Source organism: Excalfactoria chinensis, chromosome 17, assembly GCF_039878825.1.
Source record: "Excalfactoria chinensis isolate bCotChi1 chromosome 17, bCotChi1.hap2, whole genome shotgun sequence".
Taxonomy (NCBI): Eukaryota; Metazoa; Chordata; class Aves; order Galliformes; family Phasianidae; genus Excalfactoria; species Excalfactoria chinensis.
Window position 1 is genome coordinate 4,590,712 of NC_092841.1, and position 24,050 is coordinate 4,614,761.

Below are 24,050 nucleotides of genomic sequence, written 5' to 3' on the forward strand. Positions count from 1 at the left end.
ATGCAATGTATTTTCAAGGCAGATGGGACTGGGAGGTGGCTTAGCTTCAGTGCGATGGATGCTTAAAAACAGCCTTACATACCGATATCTGTACTTGAAACAGCTAATGGACTTGTCTAATGGAAGGTCATTATCTGTCCAGGATCCTGTTCTCTTTTCTGGAACACTAAGGATGAACCTGGATCCATTTAATAAGTATTCAGATGAAGAAGTATGGAAAGCACTTGAACTGTCTCATTTGAAGAAGTTTGTCAGCAGTCAACCATCCACGTTGGAATTTGAGTGCTCAGAAGGTGGTGAAAATCTTAGGTAAGAGAAGTTTGCATTAGAAACATACTGTGAGCTTTCATTCAGCTCTAACAGTGAGTAGCAGCTTAACACTGCAGTTTGCTGTGTCCAGCAGTACGTAGCCACCCATTTCTGCCTCAAGTGAGGCTCAAACATTGAGTTTCTGTTCTGCCTCTTCTGGAAGGATCCGATCCTCTTTTGCTGCTGAATTTCTGCCGAACTAAAATCCTGTCTTATCGGTATAGGAAGGTTTGGGATGACAGTGTCAGGAACAGGCAGCCCCTAAAACATTTGGTGCCTTTGGTAGGAAGGGGAATGCTGTGGTGATGTGTAACTGTTGTGCTGAGTAAGAATCCTCTGCCTAAAGTGATGTAAGCAGTGGTTGCTTGTTGTTATTAGTTAGGAAGAGCCACGAAAAAAGACGTGAATGAGATGATAAAGCATCATGCTTTGATAGGCTCTACTGGCTTCTGAGACCGCAGTGTAAGCAGGTGATTGTCTGATGAATGTTCCTCTTCTTGTCCCACAGAGACACCCAAAGGCAGCGTGGGCTGCCCACTTATTTAATTTGATGGTAGAAAGGATGTACAGCCTCAGAACTTCCTGTTTTATCTTTGGAAGTCTGTGTACGCTCAGTGTTGTTACAGCTGTGTGTGCTCCTGAAGTCTCTGTGATTATTGGCTTCCCTGGTTCTTGACTTAGTGGCAGAAAGGGGGCATTTTTGGCCCTGTCCAGGCAGTAAGTGAAGGCATGCTACAAGTCGTGCTGCAAAGAGCATTTCTTTGCTCTCGGGCTGACACGCTGTTTGCTCAATGCCTTTGTTTTTTGTTTGGTTGGGTAACTTTATCTGTTGAGAACAAATGATTCTGAACAACGGGAGCCACAGGGCAGCACAGCCTCTGAGCAAGCCTTGTCTCTGCCTGCAGTGTTGGCCAAAGGCAGCTCGTCTGTCTGGCAAGGGCGCTGCTCCGCAAGACGAGAATCTTAATCCTAGATGAAGCAACAGCAGCTATCGATCTGGAGACGGACGATCTGATCCAGATGACAATTAGGACTCAGTTTGAAGACTGCACGGTGCTGACAATAGCACACAGGCTGAACACCATTATGGATTACACAAGGTAAGACTCGTGGCGGTGCGCTGGGTATGGGAAGCAGCACTTGGAGGGCCTGATTTGTCTCCATACAGTCACAGTGATGCTCTGGTCTAGCAGTTCATGGGCAGTGATGTTTAAGCCCTACAACCCTGGGATATCCAGCACTGATTTTGCTTCTGCTGGCATAAGAAGCAAGTTCCACATTCGTTAATCAGAGCTGCACAAGAGATACTGCCCACCTATGCTAATGGCACTGTCAGCAAGCTTATGGATCTGCTGTTAACCAGCAGCTGCTGTAACCTTTTCACTAAATTGTGTTGTATTAATTAGTTCTAAAGCTATTACTATAATTCACGAGCTTTACCCTCCTTGGCTCTGTGGTGCAACATTCCTCATTACAAAGCTACCAACATCACTGTTTTGGTCTGCATACCTTTTAAAATCAAACATCAGCTCAGGGAGAACATCGGCTATCTACTGTGCTTCTGTGTGGGAACATAATTGGGCACAGCAAAGTCCAGGCAGGGGTTGAAGCATCGTGGCTGTTAAATTCTCAGAGAGGAATTTCTCTCATCTGCCTTTTGTTCCACACAGGATTCTTGTGCTGGACAATGGAACCGTCGCAGAATTTGATACACCTACAAACCTTATAGCATCAAGGGGGATTTTCTATGGTATGGTTAAAGATGCTGGGCTGGCGTGAGAAGAGAAGCCCGTGCTGAGGACGCTTTGGTTTTGGTTTGTTGTTGTTTTTCGTGTGACTGACTTGTCACAAAAGTGACTTCTGAATGTACTGTAGTTTACGCAAGTTCTTGTAGTAGATTAAACTTGTGATGAATGAACTGAGCATTTTACAATGGTAAGGTCCAGAAAAATTTTATATTTTTTAAATATTTTCTATAAAATATTTTATTATGTTTTGGTTTTTTTTCCCCCAAAGAATGCTGAGAAGATGTATGTGTCACAAGGCAACATGTACTGCACTTCATTTATGATCAGTAAATTATACTCATGGTACAAAATACAGCTGTTCTGTGTCTTCTGGATAGAGACCCTCTGGCAGTGAGGTGGAAGGAAGAGCCTGCTAAGGCAGCAGCTCAGCTTGGAAACACAGTGATAGAATGCTGTTACAGAGCGGTCGGATGCATACTGGGCAGTATTTCCCCAGGATGAATTGGTGTCCCCCGTATAGGGAACCTTCAGGGCTATTAAGTTCCACTTCTACTTCAGAGCTAGGAATAAACCTAAATGTACACACACAGCTTAATGTGAGCAATGAATTACGATTCCTGTGTGTGTAGCAGATGCCCACATAAGCCTGCAGGGAACGTGGCACACAGTTATTTTGTTCTATGTCCCTTCTGTATGAAGTTGCCCTGAGTAAACTTCTATTTCAGCTGTATGCACATGCTGGGGGGATCACGGTCCCAGAATCACGATGGGGATGAGGATGAGGGCATCACTTCTCTCCTTGAATGCTTATCACCTGAAATAAGCGATCTGTGTTACAGAAACACCTGCCTTGTTGCTGATGTTAATAGTTGGGCCCCCTCAGGTGAAGGGCAGCGCTGCATTTAGGCAGCATTTGCTGCTGGGATCTCACAGCATAGCCTCTGCACTATGGCAGAATCCCTTGTGGGTGCAATGTTTGTAAGTAAAAGTTATGAGAAACTTTGAGAAGACAGAAATAATTGTTTATTAAGAGCTACAAATGATACTTCCCAAACCAAACCAAGAATCTGCAGCCAAGTGTTCATTTGAAGTTAACATTTCGCACAGCAATGCAGAGTGACGGATTATTTATCACGCGTAATGCTGCAGTTGTACACTGATCGGATTAAGTCAGGAGTGTTAATAAGATCTGATACATATAAACTGCATACCATATAAAAATATTCTCTGAATGCATAGTTATCCCTGTGCACCCACACGTGACTGCTGCTGTGTGACCAGGAGCTCCGCCTGCTCACCTGTACCAGCTCTGCACCTCGATGGGCTGAGCTGCCACGCACAGAGCCCATACCAAAACCACATCTGTTGTGCAGGGCTGGAAGGGCTCCAAGACAGCTGGGAGCTCTGCCTCCTCCTGTCCCATCTCACAGAGGGAGGCGGTGGCAGACAGCTGGCTCCGGCTGGAGGAAGGCGTCTCACATGGGAAGAGTGGTGAGGAAGTTCTGGATGCTCTTTGCACCTCGGCTCCTCCAGCTGCTTTGGGTGGTTCCCTCCTCAGCACACCGCAGCCCTGTGTGCACTCACAGCTAACACGGGCTGCCATCTCCCTTAGCAGGAAGATGAGGTCCTCCGGTTGGTGCGGTTTCCAAAGAAAATGAGGACAGAGAACAAAGAAGGAGAGGGGGGGTGACAGCCCGGCTGGGCCCCGTGTTTGCCTGCTACATCGATGCTGCACTTCTTCCATCCAATTCACAGTACGTGTTTTTAGTTATGTTACCAGAACTGAACTCTACACCAGAAGGACTGAGTCAATATATGAACATCCAAAAAAGCGAGATAAAATCCAGCTCACTGTTGTTCTAAATCCTTCTCATTTCATTTATTCCAGAGCTCCATATCACAGCAGTCTGACTCTGAACTTCATGGAACAGGAAGGTGGTTTTTTTTTTGGTTTTGTTTTCTCTTCCAGAAAGCAACAAAGGTAAGAACACAACTCGGGGGAGAGAGCCACGTTGCAGAGGATCATCACGATTTCAGTGTGAGCTCAGGACCTGCTGGGCCCTTTCACTGACCTCTTCTTACGTGGGCAAGCTTAAAGTTCCCAGGTGAGGCCTTTCTCAGGGATGTAGGCAAGAAAGGACAAAAAAAATACAATCCTTGTGCTTCTAAAGGGGAAAGTAAAGCAGCATTGGACAAATGTGTTTCCAGTACATAACAAAAGCAGTATTTTGGATTGCACGTGTCAATGCTGTGCTCTGACAATGAGAAAATGGGTCTGTGATTTTAGACATGAACGTATTTATGATTTGGATGATTATTATCACTTTGTTTTTGACCTGAGAAACAGGGAAAGGTGCAAAGAGGTATTAAGAAATCACAGGCAGTACATCACTTAACAGTATTGAAACAACCCATTTTTGTGCTTCTTCCATGGATTTAGAAGCCTTCTGGTTTGATCTGACTACAAACACATGCTCTGGAAGGCGAGCAGCAATGGTAACAGACAGTACAGACAGGAAATGGGTTACGTGGAAGGCTTTTTAACACACACCAACTGGTAGCACAGGTTAAGGGAAGCCCTTCCCTGAGAGCTGCCCCACTGCAGGACAATGTAAGAAGCACTAATGGGGACTTGTTAGCAATGCTTCCATCAATGAGCTGCTCTCAGGTCAGACTGAGTACTTTGACATTAACTAGAGGCTACCATCTTTAGTGCAGAACACCTTCAGTTTATTTCAAAGTTTAAAAATAGATTATTTTTTTTTTTTCCACATCATTAGCCCTTATAGATACTGTATTTGAGATATCATTTTAAAATGAGAGATAGAAAGAGTTTGTTTTAATCTTTAAGCAATTAATAGGTCAGTTCTGATGCCTTCTTGTTATAACCACTCTGTTCGGAAAGTGCTGGAGCTCTGAAAGGGAAGCTTTTGTCGCTTACTGTCAGAACAAGTTCCAGTTCCTGGAAATCCTGTAGCCTTGCCACATCTTTGTCCTTTGAATAAATACAGTAAGTTTTGTTAGCTGATGAACCATACGTTCCATTTTGCAGTGGTACACTATAGTAATAGGCTTATAGTACAACAAAGTATGTATTTATCCATAAGCGTGAGGTTCCTTAGAGTCAACTGGAAAGCAAAGCTCCTGCTGCATCTCATCTTTGTCCTGGCACCTTTTGCAGCTGCTTCTGAGAAGGAATGCAACGCCAGTGCTGAGCACAAGCAGTGAATGGAATGGCACTCACACAAGTCTGCTGTGTGCTTTCTTCCCTTAGTATGCTCCTCTGAGCAGCACCCCAGCCACGCTTCCCACTTTTGATCATTCTTTATGAGTTGCTGGGAACTGGGTGGGGGTGTTGTGGGGCTGAGGGATGGCAGCATCCCACAGCTCAGGCTGCACAGTGCAGCTCAGCCCAGGCAGCTCTGAGGGAGCCTAAGACCAGGCAGCGTCCTGCAGTCCTAGCAGCGTAGTGTGAAGTATGAGGAGCAAGACAGCCTCCCTTTCCACAGCAGCCTAAGTTGGCAAGCGGCAAAAGCAGTCCTGTCTTTTTCTCTTTTTGCCCACTTCTTGATTAACAAAGAGTAAATCACTTTATACTCAGTCAGCCAGGATGCACTATGCTGACCTCTGCAATGCAGTGCCCACCAGAGGAGCCCCGGTGCTGATGCCCACAGTGCTCTACTGGTATGTGAGAGCCAAAGAGGCCAACGGTTCTCAGCAGAGCCATGCAGTGGGTCCACCCTGCATGGGCTGTGTCACCAAAGTGAAAAGACAGCCCAGCACCATGCTCAGACTCTCTCTCAACGCTGCACCAACAGCTCAGCACCACAGCACCAACCAACAGCACGGCTTATCCTCCTCACCTTTCCCTCTATGACAGCGGACACTGCCCAGAACAAACACTGTCATCTTTGTGGGACACAAACACAGTGCAGGTGGTAAATGAATGAGTTGCTTTTTAATGGTAACCTAAACAGCTGTTTTTTCTTTTTTAAACACATTACTGCATTCAGAATGAAGAGTTCTTACCTTTCTTAGCATCGTGTTTGGTAATTTCCTGATCTTCTGTACGTGTTCAGGGTTTACACCCAGCTCACGGCAGCTCACTCGGAGCAGTTCCTTATAGGTCAGCTCTTGTCTGTCCAGCTCGATTTCAATGAAGTCATTTTCCTTAAGACTGGGGTTTTGTATTCGAACTTTAAGCACCAGTTCTATTCAAAATAAAAGGGTACATTCATAGGCAGAAGTGTAAAACAATTGGAAAACACCATACTAAGTATTTCTATGTTCTATCAGCCAGTCTTATCATCTGGAACACCACGAGAATCCCTCACACCCACAGCTGGCCTGTACCCCCGCTCAGGTGACTGATTTTTGCCCACAGAAGGGCTGCCCACCTCAGCTCCCAGCTGCTCCTGCAGACTGAGCCAGCCGAGCTTCTCTCTTGGGCTCTTTATTTGAAGGATATGCCATTTAGAGAACAGGGTTGCCCTGCTTCCTTTGTGCTTCCATAGCATTTGAGGCAAGCTGTGAATGTTTTCATCAATATTTTAATAGCGGTTCCAGCAAGAACAGCGTGTCTGCCTTTTTTATTGCCTTCAAACAATTCCCCAATGCCTAACGCACAAGAACCTGGGCAACTCCAGGAGCGCTGTGAATAAATGTGACACCAACACCTCCAATTGCACCATCCAAGGTGACAAAACCCAAGGAAAGGCGAGGAGAAACGCTTTTACCGTTACCTTGCATATTAAGTGGAAAAGCTCCTGTGAAGAACACGGGCTGGAAGGTCGGCATGGGCCCCGTGCAGGAGCCGCTTCCCAGTGGAGCTCCAGGCTGCTGAGGTCCAATGGGGGAAGGAGGAGCTCTGCCCCACGATGCCTGGAACAGCGCGCTCTGAGCTGCGGCCCCGGAGCACCGCACTCCGGCACAGCCGCTGGGTGCAGCTGGTGGTGCTCCATCACCCACAGCATGAGCTGCATCCTCACAGCGTGCCGATGGCCGCACACACAGCTCTGCAGCGGGCAGCAGGGAGGAGGCAGAACTTGGCTGTTCCCCATGTGACACGCTGCCATTGACTGGGGGCTCTGGGAGGCTGCTGCTCATGGAGTTATACACGTATGGGAAAGGTGGGTTAGCCAGGTAGTTAGGGATGATGGGCAGCTCAGAATTGGTTGTTACGTTCTGGAGTTCCTCCTCTTCCACTGTAAAACAAACAACAGAACGTTATCCACGGCTGGTTGAAAAAAGCAGAAGTGCTGCTATTGCACTGTGGGATTTTGTGTGCATTTTTTGTGTGCGTGGAGCTTGTAAGGGGGAAAGGAGGGGCAAAAGCACCATGGGATGGGAGATGAATTAAGGAGCTCTGCATCATCTCTACAGTAAAGGAAATGTTCTCAGGTGTCACAATACAGTGAATGCAAAAGCAGAATCTGATCCAAACAGCTGGGAGCACCGTTCCCTTCTGAATACTGCCATCCTTCTTTTGTTTTTATTTTTATGTTCCTCTTCTAATCCATAACTGGCACACTGTGGCACGGCCTCTGGTGGCACAATGCCATCATCTTCATAATGCAAAAGGCAATGAAACACAAAGGGCACTATCCTGCTTGATGCTGAAGCAGGGGATAAAGGGAAAAGCGCACACAGCGCTGAGCTGAAACACGACCAGTTCAGCAGCAGGCAGACAATAGTGAAAACAAAAAGAAATATAAAGGGGAAGGAGAGAGGCTGTTAATCAACCAGAGTTCAAATTACTTCATCACCTGTCGCAGCAAAGCCTGCCCCACTCCGGCCATTATGAAACACAACAGAAAAGCTCCAGCAATGCGCTTAATGAGCTGTTTCTCTGGGTGCTGATTTGAAAATCATTCAAGACAGTGTCTAAACTCCTGAGCTAAGGGAAATTAGTTGCTGTTCGTGCTCCACAGGGTTTCATATGAATTAGAGGTATCCTTCTCTGTTCACCTTCGGAAAGGTGGAATCTGTGTCTGTGTGTGACTGGTTGAACCACGGCACTTTTCAAAGCACAGCTTTTCCAGTTTTTGAGGAAAAACCCAACAACTCGGTGAGCCGGGTACAGAACTTGTTGGGAATCTCTTCTGAACTCTGACTTCTCACTAAGCAGACTGCACAGACTTTGATTTCTCACCAAGCAAGCAGCACAGACACCAAGTCCCGCTACTGCAAGCACGTAACACAGCATCACAGCATACAGAGCAAGGCTGGACACCAGTGCCCCCACCCGCCACCCCTTGCACAGCAGCACGGGTACCTCCCAGCATCCTGCGGATCTCCCTGCGGGATGTCAGCTGGGCCGGCCGCTCTCCCTTCCTGCTGAGGATCTCCTTATCCGCTCCGCCGAGCAGCAGCTGGGCCACCACGGTCGCATGGTTCCGCTTGCAGGCCCAGTGCAGACACGTCCTGCGCACCGAACATGGGAACGCTGCTTGACTCTATTACTGCAAATCCCCACTCGTTCTCGCTGAATATAAGAACAGGACCTAATGCATGTCTAACATAGAAGTTTTATAGCAGCAATGCCCCCTGCAGATGTGTGCTGCTTCTGGAGCCCGCAGTGACACCTGCTGATGCAGTTTTCCCCTCCCTCGTGACCTTAACAGCATGACACCACAGCAGCATCGGTAGAGTTCATTTCAGATGTTCATTCTGGGACATTCTGGGGGAAAATACATCTAAGATGACTGAAGTATGGCCCCCCGGCCCCGCGGCTCTCACCATCCGTTGACTTCGTTCTGCGCGTTGGGGCTGACGCCGAGCGCCAACAGCCGCCGCACCTCCTCGGCGTCCCCCAGCGCCGCCGCCTCCCGCAGCCGCTCCTGCAGCTCCTTCGCCTCCATCCCCGCGGCCGGGCCGGGAGCGCCGCCGGGCCGCGAGAGGGGGACTCAATTCTGTGTGGCAACGCCGAGCGGGAGCTTTGGTTCCTACCGGCAGCCGGCCCGGCTCTGCCTGCGGTTCGGGCTCGGGCCGCTGCCCAGCGCTGCCGGAGCGCTCCCCGCCCGCAACGCCGCCCGCGTCTCCCCCGCTCCGAGCGCCCCGGGGCTCCGCCGCACGCCGCGCTCTCCGGGCCTTTCCCCGTCACCCCGGCTGAGCCGCTGCACACAGCGCCGGCCGGCTGCCATTGACACGGCTGGCTTTGAAGAGGCGTTTGCTGGCGCTCCTCGGTTTGTCCGCTCTGAGTTTCGAGAGGGAAAAGAGCTGTGAGAAATCGCGGTTAAAACCCGCCCGAGCTGCACCGCAGCGCCCGGCCGTAACGGGGCCGTAACGGGGCTCGTGAGGAGCGGGGGCAGCTGAGAACAGTGACACAGATGAGCCCCCTCCGGGACACGCGGGGCAGCCCGAGGGCGGAGAGCAGAGCTGAAGGGATGTCAAAGCGAAAAGCAGAACCCGCGGCTGCCGAGGAGCGGCGTTAAGGCCCGCGGCCGCCCGCTTCAGGGCCGCCATCCCTCCGCCCTCCGCCCGCCGCCTCAGCAGCCGCCCCGCCCCGCCCCGCCCGCCGTGTCCCGGCGCGGTGCATTGTGGGCCGGCCGAGCAGCGCCGCCGCCATTTTGTCTGTGTCAGTTCGGCGCGGTCGGTCGGGGCGCGGGGCCTCGAAGTGCGAGACGCGATGATTTCGGCCGCGCAGCTCCTCGATGAGCTCATGGGCCGGGACAGGAACCTGGCGCCGGACGAGAAGCGCAGCAACGTGCGGTGGGACCACGAGAGCGTGAGTGCGGGGGGGCCGCCTCTTCCCTCCTCCTTCCCCTCCCCCCAGGGCCGGGCCTGGTCGGAGCGGCGCGGCGGCGGCCGAGGGGCGGGCGGGACGGCCCCGCTCCGTGCGGGGGGTGGGGAGCGGCTGCGAGGCGGGAGCGCACCGCGCTGAGGGACCGAGAGCCGGAACCGGCGGAGCGGGAGCGGAGCGGGGAGGCCGCGGCTCGGGCGGGCGGGCGTTACGGGCGCAGCGCCGTTAAGCGGAAGCGTGGCGGTAGTTGGGGATCTGCGGGGCGGGAGGGCGCGGCGGGCGGCGGCGCAGCCACAGCGGCACACACGGAGCGCTGCCCGCCTGCTGCCGGCTTGGGGGCCGCGCCGAGTCCCGGGAGCGGCTGCGCCGAGCTGGGCTTCTTTTGTTCGCCCCGCGGGGTGTTTGGGGCTGAGCGCGGCCGTGCTTGTTTTCTGCAGTAAACGACACGAATAAGGGCTTGTTCTGCGCTCCGGGGAACGTTTTACTCGGTAGAGCTGGTTGTTAGTGAGGGATGACTTACAACCATCCATCCTAGTGGTGTTACCGAGTGATCTCCGTAACTAAAACCAAAGCCCGGCAGTGATGACAGAGTTCCTGTAGGTTTTTCTCTGGCAGGGATGAGAACTGTTGAAATGCGGCTTTATTTCTCAGTGCGGTTCTTTGCTGCGATGCGTGTTTTAAAGGAAGCAGCACAGTTAGGACCTGATTCCTAAGATGTGTTTGGAATCTCTGTGGGTCGAACGGCAGAACACTAATGGTTGTGCTCTGTGTGGCAGATTTCAGCTGGGAGGAGAAGTGCTTCGCTGCTGTCCTCAGCTGTATCTGGCAGAGGTTGGGGTGTGCTGTTTTTCCAAGCAGACTTGTGTTACTGCAGGGATGGTGGCTGTGCATGTTCCTCCCAGCTGTGTGCTCCAGGCTGGCAGAGCCCAGCAGCTTGTTGGTTTTCTGCTTGAAAAAATACCACTGCTTAGATGAGTTGTATGTGTCAAGAAGGGCGTTGTTAGTTCAGGAAGTATTCGTGACATCCTTGATGTCCTTCTGCACTTCTTAACCAAATATTGCTATTGAGATGAGTGTTCAGTTAATATATTTCCTTCTGATTCTGAACCCAAAATAAAAAGGGGATTATCAGCCCTGGAGATACGGTGGCCTGAGCCATGTAGGCCCAGCTAGAGTAGCGAAGGGGGTGGTTTGGGTTCATTTCTGAAGGTGAGAAGTGCCTTGTATCCTCTTTAATCAGATTGAGATGACTTTGTCTGTAAAAGAGAAATGGATTTTTTCAATTTCGGGCCGAAGAGGTTGACTGTAAGGGTAGGAACCTCTTTAAGATGCCATTCAGCTGTTTGCATGTGATTCATAGGACTGTCACTAAAGCAGTGCTCTCCTGGGTGCTGTAGTCAGGTGACAGGTTTGTAACAGACACTTGAAATATAAAGATAAGTTTCGCTTTAATTCCTCGCATCCCATAGAGATTAAATTTGTAATGCTGGCACGTTTTGAAAATCACCAAATGCAGGTAAAGATCCAGAGAGCGGCGTGCATTCATCTGCTTGAGTGCTTTTTTGTTCCCAGGTTAAATAAATGCATGCCTTGGGATCCTCCCTGGTTGAACTACACAGCTGTCAACAAGTGACCTTTGTGCTGTCGCTGTGTTGTGCTCTCATACTGCAACTCAGAGTTTGTGTCACACTTCCACTTCAAGGAGGTGACCAGAAGGAGCTCATCTCTGTTTCCTTCATCATTTGTAGGTTATGCCTGATACAAAAATCGGAGGAAGACGCAGTGGAGTGCAGGATAGGAACGGGTTGTGTGGAAGCTCCTGAAGCACAGTGTGATAGCTGAGCGATTATTTGCAGTACTAACAGATCGTGTTTCTCATTGCAAAGCCTTTTGTGAAGCTTCTTACTTTAAAACTTTGACGTGGCAAAAGGCTTTAATCTTAAAAAATGGAAGTTCCAGCAGCTGTATGTTTCAGGAGTGCAGCGTGTCCTTGGGTTACCAGTTCTAGATCTGGCATAAAGGCATTCTGTTTGGTGTCAGCACGAGCTCACCAGCACCGTGTGCTGTGGTCTTTCTGCTTAATGCTGTGCCCATAGGTGAGGTCTGTTTCTGGAACAGTGACTAGAAAGCTTCCTCAGTCTGAGTGTTCTTATGTATGCTGGTGCTGTGGGAGTGGAGATGGTGTAAAGCATCTCCTCTGCTGCCTTGTGGTGGGTCCTGCAGGAAGGATTGTGTGTCAGGAGGTGGGGTGCAGTTGGGGACGGATGGCTGGGAGCCGTTATCTCTGATAGGAGCAGTATCTCGAAGTGTGGGTGCTGTATTTAAAATGCGGTTGTTATTTGTTTGCTTGGGCAGTACTGTTGCTTTTTTTCATTGCTCAAGTAGGGTTATGATTATAGACACTTATATGCTTTACTGACTGTTTTATTTGATATCCCAGTGACAGGAGAGGCGTTCAGATTGGGTAACAGTGGGTATTTTCATGGCCTTGGGCTGGTTGTTGTGGGAGGCTGAGCTGCAGTGTGCTCTGTGCAGCACTTAGTGCACTTCTGACATCCACATTTGCAGTCTGATGGTTAGCATGGAGAAAGAGATGGGACGGAGCTGATGGGAACAGCTGGTGGACCTGACGGTACAGAGAGGAGGCTGCTGGGGCAGGGTTTGGTGCTCTGTATTCACCCCTATTTGTTAAAACCCTTCCAAATGTATGTTAGGGAGTATTGTGTCGCTGCTGTGTGTCTAGTGTGTATGCGAGAGTACTGGATCAGACAGTAACATACCAAATAGCTGATGGCTTCCTGTGATGTTAAACATGTAGCAGAAACATTAAGAAGTACAATGGAAAGTAGAAATTCTGGGGGCTCTGATTGTAGTGTTTGCTGCCACCAAATAAAGCAAAGGTAGGGGTGGATGTGGGTAAAACTTGGAGAAACGCAGACTGTACAAAAGGGGATTTTTACTTTGTGATTTAGAAAATAGAAATGATTACTAAATGTCATCAATTCATGAGGAAAAAGAAACGCTACTTGTTTTTCTCTCACCTGACAGGTTTGTAAATACTACCTTTGTGGCTTTTGCCCAGCCGAACTGTTCACAAACACCCGCTCGGATTTAGGTAAGCACGTTGTGTCCTTATATTTTGTACTAACTTCTGTTTGTAAGTGTTTTTAATCTCAAAATGCTTTGGAAATGACCATTCTTAGAATTGTCAGTAACACCTTTTATTAACAATATTTATTCCAAATCCTTCTAAGTGGGGGATTTAATATTTTTAATGTGATGGTGTGAATTTAATCGTTGGATGTGGAGTTGTTCCATTCCATCACAACTGTTGTCTCCTACTTTGATTTATGCCATCTGGGCAGTGTTTGAACTCAGTGTTGCTGTACATTCTCAAGCTTACTGAACCTAAGAGAAAACCTACTGAGGAAGGTGGGGGAATTTCCCCGTGGCTGTGCCTCGTGGTCACGGTTCTCCTAATTTTACTCTAATGATAAATATTTTAATTAGCCTTTATTTTAAAGAACGATGCCTGAAGTTTAAGAAAGTGCTTTAATTACATTTAATGCCTCATTTTACCTTTTTTTTTTTTTTTAATCCTTTTTAAGGCTACACAACATATTATTTTGTGTGGCTTTACCAATGTAGAACAATCTGGAAATTATCTTCTATATGAAAACTTTACACATCATTCAGAATTTCCCTTGGTTTTCTGACTATGGAGCCGTATTGGCATTCTTCCTGAAATGTTTCTTTCAAACTCCAAACATAAGAAGCAGGAAGGTGTTCTGTATAGATGTGCAAACAGATGCTGACAGTGTGATTACAGCATTCAAACTTAACATTTATATGTGGTCTTTTTAGGTCCTTGTGAAAAAATCCATGATGAAAATCTACGTAAACAGTAAGTATTGTTGGTTGCTGTGAGAAGTTTCCAGTGTGCTTGAGCTGTCCTACAAACAGGCTATCCATGAGAAACTGATTGCTTACTGATTTGCATGAACATCTGTTTATATAAATTGTGCAGTACTCCGTTACCTTCAGCAAGAGTTCAAAACATGGCAGTGGATTGTTGGTTTTTGTAAATGAGAAGGTGATGGCAGCTTTCATTTAAAAATCTCTTACCATTCAGGTATGAGAAGAGCTCTCGTTTTATGAAAGTGGGCTATGAAAGAGACTTCTTGCGCTATTTACAAAGCTTGCTGGCAGAAGTAGAACGCAGGATTAGAAGAGGTCACGCTCGTTTGGCACTGTCGCAGAATCAGCAGTCTTCCGGGGTGAGTCTGGGAGAATCAATGAAGTAAATTATCTTTCCTCTAGGTAACGTTTTCATATTCTCTTTACCTTGTCTCACCAGGTGAAATGTGTTGCTTCCAAATAGATGCTTACTAGATAAAGTCAGTTCCCATGGTAGCCACCAGGCTGTGTCTTAGAGGCTCTGGACGAGCCAAGTGGCTGCAGTCAGTCAGCAGGAATCCGTCTCTGCTTTCCCCAGTGCTGTTCTCTCAAAATCAGTACACAGTCCCCTCTCTGTGAGCGTTAATCCTGCCAGGTGTTGTCTTCACCCTGTTGTCTTCATCTCACTTTACCTTCTGTCCCAGTTACGCATTTGAGTGTAGACTTCTGGTTTTATGGGCCATGGCCTCAAATGCTTTTGTTGCTTTTGGGGGGAACTGAATAGAGTTTGCTTCACTGAGCAAGAAGGGCACTGTGCACAGGAGTGTTTCGGGTTAGATTAGCCTACTCATGGCTATAGAGGTAGGATGAGACCATTCCCAAAGAGCCTCTGGAATATGATGAGACACAGTTGGCGTGTTTCAGAATTTCCTGTTATTTGTTTTTACTGAAATAAATGGTGCATTTGTACCCTTTGGCAGGCAGCGGGGCCTACTGGTAAAAACGAAGAGAAGATTCAAGTATTAACTGACAAAATTGATGTACTACTCCAGCAGGTGAGTTTTATGCTCTGTAACAGAGATCTCTTAATTTTGTCGCTTGCTTAAAAGTTTTAGCTTGTTTTTTGTTGTCTTTCAGATTGAAGAACTAGGCTCGGAAGGGAAGGTGGAAGAGGCACAAGGAATGATGAAACTTGTCGAACAATTAAAAGAAGAGAGAGAGTTGCTGAGGTCTACAACTTCAGTAAGTAACACGTTAGTAGTTCTGTCAGCTGGGATTCCAAGTTTGGTGTAAGATTACATTCCTAATATCTTTGTCATTGGAGGTGTAAAATGAGCGTGCAGAACTGGACAAAAACACAACATTTACATGTGTTACTGTTTGCTGATTTAGTGTGCTGTCTTGAGTGTGGGTTTAATGCTTTCAGGTTAGGGAATGATTTGCACTGCAGTCACACAGGTGTGTGCATCTTATACTAGTTCAGGTCTTAGTTAGACTTCATACTGTAGTCTCCTGTTCTTTAACCTGGTAAACAACTGAACACCATACAGCCATTTGCTTTCTCTCTCCCAGTAGGATGGGAGTGGCAGTACGTGGCTTATTCTTACCCTGTGCTGTACTGTTAGGGCTTGGAGCAGGATTGGACTTAACAACAGTAATGGTAAAATTCTGAATGTCTTCACTGTCACCTGTCTAACATTTGTTTTTTCTTTCATCTAATATGTTCTTTTGCAGACGATTGAGAGCTTTGCAGCGCAGGAAAAGCAGATGGAAGTTTGTGAAGTTTGTGGAGCCTTCTTAATTGTAGGAGATGCACAGTCCAGGGTAGATGACCATTTGATGGGAAAGCAGCACATGGGTTATGCCAAAATAAAAGCTACTGTAGAAGATTTAAAAGTAAGCACGTCTTTAGTTACTCAGTGTAAAAATTGCTTGGAAGTTTTCTGTGGTAAAAAGAGAGCTGACCAATGGACTTTCTCAAGTGTGTGAAAGACTCCAGAAACAATGTATATAAAGATTAAATAAGAATCTTGCCCTCAGCATTTGGCATTGTGCGTGCACTGATGTTCTTGCTGGTGTGTGATTGTGTTAAGTACTGTAACGTGGCCTACGTTTTTGTGAGAGCTGCAAGGAAGAAAATCTCCATGAGAGGGAATGCCAGTTTTAGGGGTCGTAGAAAGTGCTTTTATGTAGGCTGCCCTTTGTTAAAATGAAAGTTTAAGCTTCTGCCTCCTAATATTGTATAAACTAAGTTATGTTAAACAGTTTTCCTTGAAAGTTCTTATTTTTTTCTTGTGGATTTATTTTGAAGGAAAAGTTACGGAAAAGAACGGAAGAACCTGACCGTGATGACAGGTTAAAGAAAGAGAAACAAGAACGAGAAGAGAGGGAGAAAGAGAGGGAACGAGAGAGAGAAGAGCGGGAAAGGAAGAGAAGGCGTGAAGAAGAAGAAAAAGAAAAGGAGAGGGCCCGTGATAGAGAGAGGCGTAAGAGGAGTCGCTCCCGGAGCAGGCATTCGAGCAGAACGTCTGACAGGAGGTGCAGCCGTTCACGAGACCACAAGAGATCAAGAAGCAGAGAACGAAGGCGAAGCAGGTACAGGAACAGAGTATTTTCATACAGCTTTTCTGAACATTACAATCTTGCGTAGACCTGATCTGTCAGCCTGGGCAACATCACTAATTCATTAGCTTTGCTATTCTTCTCTCTCATTGAGAACACATTTACTGTTTCTACGGATAGGAAGTAGATGACATCTTTGTGGTGAAGTGGTTGTACAAAGGAGCTTGAGTACACTTATTCCTGCTGGACAGAGTTTTCTTTTTTTGTTTCCTTTTCCTCCTCCCCCTGCCCACTTAATTTTCTAAGGATTTCAGTTTATAATGGATATTCTTAAGCTGCGAGGCTGGATGTTTGACGTGAAGAAGACAGTGTGAAGCCAGGTCTTGCATACTGAGGAATGCATACAGCACACTGAGTCTTGTTGTAAATAGCTGTTTTCTGTAAACAGTGAATGTATTGGAATATGGAAGTGGATTCTGTTTTATGAGTTCCAGCTGACATTGGCATTTCTCATGTTTTCTGTAAATGTCCAGGAGTCGTGACCGAAGAAGAAGCAGAAGCCATGATAGATCAGAAAGAAAGCATAGGTCTCGTAGCAGGGACAGGAGGCGATCAAAAAGCCGTGACCGGAAATCTTATAAGCACAGAAGCAAAAGCAGAGAGAGAGAACAAGACAGGAAGTCAAAAGAAAAAGGTATGTTTGTGTGAAGGCTTAATTTGTATCAGATTCTTTAACTGATCTTTTCCTGATATGTGGAAAGTTTGTAGTTTTCCAGTCAGGGACTGAGATTTCTTTTTAGCAACAAATCAGAGCTGGTTTTATAAGCTGAAAGTGTTGTTGTTAACTGATGTAGAGCATTATTTTCTTTCTAGTCATTGTTAATGCATCTGCGTGCATAGGGACACCCCAGCACCCACGTCTTGTTTGTTACAGTAGTAGTTAAGTGCTTACTACTTTGTCTGCAAATTAAGTGTGCCAGGATTTAGATGTGCTTTAAAACCTGTGGACTGTTTACCTTCAGGAAAAACATTTGGACTGTGATGAGGTTTTTTTCAATGAGTATTCTTCTGTTCTTACTGTTGACAGATAGTTTTGTAATTACCCTTTGCTTTTATGTGTTTCATGAGAGATCAGTAGTTGTTTCCACTTGTAGCATCTATTAATTGTCTGCATTGTCATTTCCTTTATTTTTCTTCAGAAGACAACTAAAAGCACTGTTAATCTATGAACACAGTTGAAGATAAATCTTGCAGAATTCCTCTGCTCTAAGTGGCAGTTCCGCGCTGTCTCTCCCCCACCTCTTGCTCCTTTCCCCTCCTCCATGCTCTTCCCCCTATTTTTAAGTGTCTAAATGAAGTGAGATTCGCTTGGTCGATATTCAGGTGAGTCTCTAAGGAATGCCATGCAGTCCTCAGACACATCGCAGCACTGCATACAGCACGGTGGCAGCTTGCTGCTGCTCACCAGAGACTGAAGTTTTAGAAAGGGTCAGAAAAGAGCTACAGAAGAAGCATATGACAGATTCACATTCTGTGAGCAGACATTAATTTGCTGTCATTGCTAAATTCCCACTTTAAATTTGAAACTTCTGGAGGAATGTAGTACTGAATTCTGGCTTAAAGGATGGACTTTGTTGGGGTATTAACTCAAGTCCAGCCTAAAGCACACACCTCACTTAGTCATTAGAGCTAAGTGACAGCAGTGGATGTAACACTCACGTTATTTTCTAAGGCACTTTTGAGGCTCTCTGCGATGAAAGGTGCTGCATGCATGTTATGTGGTTACCTGGGCCTGTTTGCTGTACTTTTCCCCATAGTTACCTGGTCCAGGGCCAGTTCTTGGAGAGGAGGTGATGCTTCACGCCTTTCCAGTGCCTGATTTTCTTGGACCACTTTGTTTTTTCTGGTTTATACCACAGTGCATTCTTAGCATTGATTCTTTTCTCATTTTGCTGTGCCCTTTGTTGGCGAGTGGGTTTTGTTTTGTTTTGCTGCCTGCTTGTTGGCAGAGGAGCCCATGTGTGGTGTTTGAGTTCAAACCCAGTGTGATAGTTCCTACCTATTCATTCCTGACTTTCTCCCTACCTGATACTGTGCCTTTTTTTGCCTACTTCACGAGTAGATTGTGCTCTTCAGTGTTCTGTGTCTGTCTGTGCATACAAATAGCCAATTTTATTTAAATTTGCTCTGTTTCATAGAGCTTATGGCTTTTAAGTTCTTTCCTGGCATCTTCCCATAAGTAGAGAGGCTAGTGAACTTCCTTCAGCATATCAGGGTTTTCAGTTTAAACCTGACTGATTTCCTCGCTGTCCATTCTGTTTGCTGCTTGCTGCCTTCTTCCTCCAGAACTGAGCTGTGACACCACTTCCACCTGGGAAAATCAGTTATGCCTTGTTTTTTTTTGCCTGTAACATGTGTAGAAATATGAGAGGACTGTAATGCTGCAGAGGTTTGTGTTCTTCTCTCCAGAGGGATTTTAAAAACAAAAAAAGATGGGGAGGGGCAGCTGGTGTTTAAGAAACAAACGTTGAATTATGCAGTGTTGCTGTTGACACTATTACATCCTCATGCTGCTGTTAACTGTAGGCAGTTAATTCAGCAGTTTGCTGTGGATGTTCATGGATCTGCAGTGTGAGGCTGGCTACTCGCTCTGGAAGCCTTAACTGCCCTGCTGGAACTACTGGCTTCAGAGCTGAATTGTCTTTATATACATTGTTGATCTCAAATTTATACAAGAAAGCAGCACAGGCCTGACTGTACAACATGGAGTGCCTTTCATCTTGAAATCTCAAACTGCTTTTTGAACCTGAATCTAGCAGGAAAAAAAAGGCAAGGCACAGACACAAGGCTTTTGCCTACTGTTAGACATTAAGTCACAGCCATGCTTTGAAAACTCCCAAGTCCTGGCTTTTTGTTGGCTAAAGTACTCTGGCATACAGTGACCTTTATGGTTACATGAGGAAGTGTATGAAATCTGAGACTCCTGTTTCAGGAACAGGGAAACATTTGCTAAAGGAGAGGTGACCACCAACCACAACCTCCAGCTGAGCATTAACACAACTGCTATTTATGTAAACTAATCTCAGTGTAGGTGAAATAGTCTGAGTACCTTCGTTACGTGAAGGGTTAATGCTGGAAAGTACCACCAGGCCACTTCTACTTGGCTTATCTCCTGCAATCTGGATTCATGGACTTGTGAACAAATAATTGGTTTTGTGCTTGTCTTCCTGTTAGTCATTAAAGCTCAGTAAGTAACGTTAAAACACTCAAAGTGTCAGTAATAGAGGATATCATGTTTGGCAGGCTGGCTTTTCATTCTCTGGACAGTAAAATTATTTGCAGTGTCTTGGTAAAAAATCTTACAGAATATTTGTTTCCCCCCTAAACTCAAGCAGGAAAATGTGCATGTGTTGAATCAGGAAGCAAAGTCAATGTGTGATTATACACAGTAGATCACAGCTAAAATAATGTATGCGGAGTATCAACAGCAAGCTAATTGTATGTTGCAAGTCTTCTGCTGGGGGATACAGTGAGGGGTCGTAACTGTTTGCAGATAAGCCAGGAGTGGAAAGAATTGCAGTTGGTTGAACTGTTGTTCAGTTCTGCTTGGCAAACGAGAATGTTGCTGAGGTAGAACTGTTCTGGAGGGGTTAGAGGAGTGCCACAGGTTAATAAACAGAATGATCCCTCCTGACCTAATTCGAGAAACAAAGACAAAACAAAACCCTGCACACTGCGCATCCATAGGGCTATTAAGATCTGCCGTATCTACATAGGACAGAAGATAAGATTATTGGACTGACTACTAGTCCTCTGCGGGGAAACAAGACTTCTATTCCTCAGTGGATCTACGTGTGCATCGAAGATACCTATAAGACACAAAAAGAAGACTTTGTAACAAGGTTAGTTAGAGTGCAATCTACCTGCGGAGTTGCAAACGGAGGGCAGACAGATGCGGCATTGCCAGTTGCTCAGGGAGCCCTGCGGCCATCGCTGTGCTGTGTCCGAGCACGGCGCTGGCTGTGCTGCTGCAGGTGAAACTCAGTAGCAGTGTTTGTAGGCAGCTGCCCTTGTTTCTGTGCGGAGCTTCCCCCTCCCTCTGGTGATGTATTAAAAGCAGCGGAGCTGGGGTGATGCTTCTCTTCTGAAGCTTAATTTCTGCTTTGTCTTCTGAAGTACACGCCAGTCTAGGTGGTAATGCTGTTTAAATTAACTTTTTCAGAGTGTTCAGTCTGTACGCTCCTGGTTTGGGGATGGATTTATACGCACCTGTACATGTTCATTTTAATTGCCCAGGCAGCAGGGAGTAATCGGAAAAACAAGCACGAATGTTGTTCTGTGCGGTGACATCTGAGAGGTGGTTTTCTTGGATATTTTTCTCTCTGAAGTGCCTTTACGAAGGGTTGACTATTATGACGTGCAGTGCTATGGGAAGAATTGGTACTTTATTAAATTTGCAAACACAGAATTTGCAGATGAGGCACACAGCTCTGCTACCGAACGTTTTTCTTTCTATGGAAATACTTTCCTTCTGGCTTCCTTCCTTCCTTGGAGATGACTAAAGATGCGTTTCTCAGCAGGTAGAGAGCTCCTCGATGCCAGCCAGCTTTCTAACTGACGATGAAACTGGGCTCGTTCCCATTCTGCTGTTCCTTTGCCTTTAGAAAACGGTGCTTTTCATGTCCAAACTGTTTCAAAATTGAGACTAAATAATGCTGATGTGCACACAGCTGCTGTGATGCACTGTCTGGTAACATTAATTTCAGTTGTGATCTCTGCCTTCAGAGCTAGCTGTGCTTAATACGGTTTATTTCCTGAATGTTTGATTGCGTGGGGTTGCTGATTTATTTATTTTTAACTGGGCAAAATAATGCACTTACGCATCGACCCCACGCATCACCAATGAAAGCTGGAGATGAAAAAGAACCCTATAACAAGAAAGGAAGCCCACTGCCATGTCTGTGCTGCCCGCAGTCGCTGCGTTCCAGCAGACAGCTGTGCTGCTGCCTCTGTCAGCTCTGTCCTTCCCCTGCACCCCCCAACCTGTGCTGTCCCCTCTGATGCTTTGTGGTACCCTGTCCCTTCCAGGATGGTAGTTTGAAGACTATTTCTATAACTTTGAGTATTATTGCTGTTACTATAGAATATAATTGTCGGATTATTTTTTTAATGCAATGTATCTCACGCGTGCGATGTTTGTTTTTACTTTGAAATCCATGGTCAATGTCTTCTTTCATGGCAGAAAAGAGGGGATCTGATGATAAAAAAAGTAGTGTGAAGTCCAGTAGTCGAGAAAAACAGAGTGAAGACACAAATACAGACTCGAAGGAGAGTGATACTAAGAATGAGGTCAATGGGACCAGTGAAGACATTAAATCTGAAGGTGACACTCAGTCCAATTAAAACTGATCTGATATGACCTCAGATCAGACAGAGGTAAGTGCATTATTTCAAACTTTGATTAGGGCTTTTTGTTACTGTTTAACAGTGCAGCGTAAGTATGCACAGATGAAGATGGAACTAAGCCAAGTAAGAAGACATACTAAAGCACCTTCTGAAGGAAAAGACAGTGTAGTCCTGCAAAACATTTTGAGGTACATTGTTTTGTCTCAGCTCTTTTGTAGCAGACTCGTGCCCCCTTAGTGTGCCTCTTTGGGACTTATTGTAATTTAGTCACCATAGAAAAAATTAATGATCCTTTTTTTTATTTGTAGGGATTTTGTTATCGTTTTTAAAAAAAAAAAAAAGTTGAACTGTTTTTGTATTTAAGTCCATATTGTGTTGGTACATCAGCAGAAACTTTTGCTTTAATGCTTAATATTTGAGGCACATGTTGGACGATTTTGTTTTTATATAAACTGCTAGTATTTCTTTGTCAAGGATGTTTCTAGTTTTTTTTTTTTTTTTTTTGCTTTATTGCCTTGCATTCTAATGCAGTTTGTTCTGTAACTCGAGAGCCAGTAGCATTGGATTGATGGAAGTGTAGGGTTTATGAATTATTGCAGCTGACTACCATACCTCACACAGCGTTGGTGTTGTGAGCGGCCCATGAAAAGCCAAATTAAAAATCAAGGATTCAGTCAAACTAAGCAGGTACTCATGCCAGGTACTCCTTTCTCTACCCACATCCATGTTTGAATGCTGTTGCCTGTAATCTTTAAGCTTACTGTTGTGTTTTTGATTTTCAAGATAGTGAGAAGGACTTCTCGTGTATTGTGTGAATTCTGTAAATCTGATGTTAACAGAACGGGATTTTCTTCCTACTGTGTGTAGGGATGCAGTGGTGCCCAGAATTAGATATCTATAAAGAGTTAAAAATGCAATAAACACTACATAATAATCGCCTTGTTACTTTCAATGCAATTCAAGTCTTTAAGAGGTATGTGCTTAATATTTCCTACTGCGTAGGAGCGTTTGCAATCAGCCGTAGCGCAGCGAGGTGGAATGGCTGACGCCACGTTTCTAAGGCAAATAGAAATACGGAGTCGGAAAGCTATTGCGATGTTTGTGGCGAGAATGTATGCTGAAAAACTATTTGTTGGAAATCTAAACGTTAGGAGATGCAGATACTTGGAAGCTTTTCCCCAACTCCTGACATAGTTCTCTTCTATGTGAGGCTTCTTTAAGTTGCATTCCTGAAATAAGGAACTAACAGTGGAGAGTACGGCTGATAAACGAGGTTCTTGCAACAGAAGCTGTTAGTACAGCTTGGCTATCTGTGCTCAAAAACCTTGAACGTGTTGCTGGTCATTAAACCGTTAATGCTCCGTTATTGCTTTCAAAGCCAATATTGTTCAGTGTTGATGTTTCAGTAGAGTTAAGATGACAGCTAACAGCTGGGCCAGCATAGAGCTGGTAAACACAATGCTCTTTGCGTTGTCTAACGGTCTGCTCTCCCAACATTTTGCATTATAGGACTGCTACGTGAAGAGTCTGCGAAGACGGCGGAAGACAGCTTAACGTGAAGATCTGCTTTAAAATGAGGTGACAGAAAGCTGTAGTGGCGTAGAAAAATATAAGTTGAGTTAGAGGTTTTCTTTCTTTTTTTTTTTTTTATTTTTTTTTTAATATAAAATTAAATTCAGGACTGGTGTTCCCTCCCAGAGCCCAGAAAGAAAGTTAGATGTGTTGATAGCGTTTCTGCTACTGACAGTATAAGTCCTGGATCCTTTTATTTTATTTTTTTCTTTAAGACTTTTTAAGATAAGAAACCACCATAACCTGAACACATGGCTTGCTCAGTGTTTAATTGCAAGTTTTCATTCTTGGACTTTAAAACACAAAAAATAAATGTTTAGTATTTGTGTGGATCGAACTAAAACCAATCCCATTTTTACAACTAAGGTATTCCTAGCTTCTTGATATATGAGAAATGGAAATAAAGTATCTTTGAATTTCTGTTACAAATTTGATGGTCTCTGTCATTAACGTTTAGTATTAAATAAGTTTCTCTTTCCTAATAAATCTGCTCGTGTCTTCAAGCTTAGTCCCTTAATTTGGATGTTGGGTTGTTCTGTGGTTTGGCACCTGACACACCTTGTGTTTCCTGTTGTAAAAATGCTCTTCTATGGGATTTTCTTTTTGTTATTGTTCTCAAAATGGGGATGAAACAACCAACTGATCCTGCCCTCCCCCAGGGAAGCAGCACAACTCCACGGAGCTCAGTTCGGTGTGAGTCTGTAGCGCCAAAAAGGGTCGTTGGGAAGAAGAACGGTAACTTGTGTAGTTGGTTTCAGTTGTTATTAACAAGTTTATTGTTCAAAGAAAGCAGAACAAAATAACCCTGCCGTAGT

The 24,050-nt window shown here is 45.7% G+C and overlaps 3 protein-coding genes across 12 annotated transcripts in view; 2 read left to right on the forward strand and 1 right to left on the reverse strand.

The window, feature by feature from the left end:
• Positions 1 to 2,404, forward strand: part of ABCC3 (ATP binding cassette subfamily C member 3) — a 44,878-nt gene extending 42,474 nt beyond the window's left edge. For all 3 annotated transcript variants that reach the window (XM_072352025.1, XM_072352023.1, XM_072352024.1), the window contains exons 29-31: positions 143 to 309; positions 1,215 to 1,409; positions 1,980 to 2,404. In XM_072352025.1, the coding sequence (XP_072208126.1) occupies positions 143 to 309; positions 1,215 to 1,409; positions 1,980 to 2,088 (471 nt within the window). In that variant the 3' untranslated portion in view covers positions 2,089 to 2,404. The remainder of the gene's footprint in view (positions 1 to 142; positions 310 to 1,214; positions 1,410 to 1,979) is intronic.
• A 656-nt stretch (positions 2,405 to 3,060) lies between these two features.
• On the reverse strand, positions 3,061 to 9,539 carry LOC140260169 (ankyrin repeat domain-containing protein 40-like). Of its 2 annotated transcripts, none has more exons than XM_072352225.1 (5): positions 8,796 to 9,539; positions 8,332 to 8,480; positions 6,800 to 7,261; positions 6,087 to 6,268; positions 3,061 to 5,052 (listed from the first exon to the last, which is right to left on the reverse strand). In XM_072352225.1, the coding sequence occupies exons 1-5, from the start codon at positions 8,915 to 8,917 to the stop codon at positions 4,912 to 4,914; spliced, it is 1,056 nt and encodes a 351-aa protein (XP_072208326.1). In that variant the 5' UTR covers positions 8,918 to 9,539; the 3' UTR covers positions 3,061 to 4,911. The 2 variants fall into 2 exon arrangements, with proteins under 2 accessions (XP_072208326.1, XP_072208327.1); XM_072352226.1 differs by having other exon boundaries at positions 3,067 to 4,222.
• Positions 9,540 to 9,588: 49 nt separating this feature from the next.
• LUC7L3 (LUC7 like 3 pre-mRNA splicing factor) lies at positions 9,589 to 23,738 on the forward strand. 7 transcript variants are annotated; one of them, XM_072352218.1, is made up of 12 exons: positions 9,590 to 9,783; positions 12,847 to 12,913; positions 13,663 to 13,702; positions 13,931 to 14,075; positions 14,676 to 14,750; positions 14,833 to 14,937; positions 15,430 to 15,591; positions 16,007 to 16,290; positions 16,791 to 16,951; positions 21,500 to 21,640; positions 21,746 to 21,851; positions 22,285 to 23,738. In XM_072352218.1, exons 1-12 carry the CDS (start codon positions 9,685 to 9,687, stop codon positions 22,307 to 22,309), a joined length of 1,410 nt encoding a protein of 469 aa, XP_072208319.1. In that variant the 5' UTR covers positions 9,590 to 9,684; the 3' UTR covers positions 22,310 to 23,738. The 7 variants fall into 7 exon arrangements, 6 of the variants coding, with proteins under 6 accessions (XP_072208324.1, XP_072208322.1, XP_072208319.1 ...); XM_072352219.1 differs by having other exon boundaries at positions 23,173 to 23,738; XR_011905502.1 differs by lacking the exon at positions 21,746 to 21,851 and adding an exon at positions 20,034 to 20,159 and having other exon boundaries at positions 9,591 to 9,783; positions 21,500 to 21,693; positions 23,173 to 23,738.
• The last annotated feature ends 312 nt before the right edge of the window (positions 23,739 to 24,050 follow it).

What these genes read in the sequence shown, in the direction of transcription:
- LUC7L3 (XM_072352217.1), top strand. Translation starts at nt 9,685, where the DNA reads ATGATTTCGGCCGCGCAGCTCCTCGATGAGCTCATGGGCCGGGACAGG. An exon ending in TGCTGAGGTCTACAACTTCA is followed by an intron (nt 14,938 to 15,429) that starts GTAAGTAACACG and finishes GTTCTTTTGCAG; the next exon opens with ACGATTGAGAGCTTTGCAGC. An exon ending in CTACTGTAGAAGATTTAAAA is followed by an intron (nt 15,592 to 16,006) that starts GTAAGCACGTCT and finishes TTTATTTTGAAG; the next exon opens with GAAAAGTTACGGAAAAGAAC.
- LOC140260169 (XM_072352225.1), bottom strand. Translation starts at nt 8,917, where the DNA reads ATGGAGGCGAAGGAGCTGCAGGAGCGGCTGCGGGAGGCGGCGGCGCTG. An exon ending in TTTTCCACTTAATATGCAAG is followed by an intron (nt 6,269 to 6,799) that starts GTAACGGTAAAA and finishes TATTTTGAATAG; the next exon opens with AACTGGTGCTTAAAGTTCGA. An exon ending in CAAACACGATGCTAAGAAAG is followed by an intron (nt 5,053 to 6,086) that starts GTAAGAACTCTT and finishes ATTTATTCAAAG; the next exon opens with GACAAAGATGTGGCAAGGCT.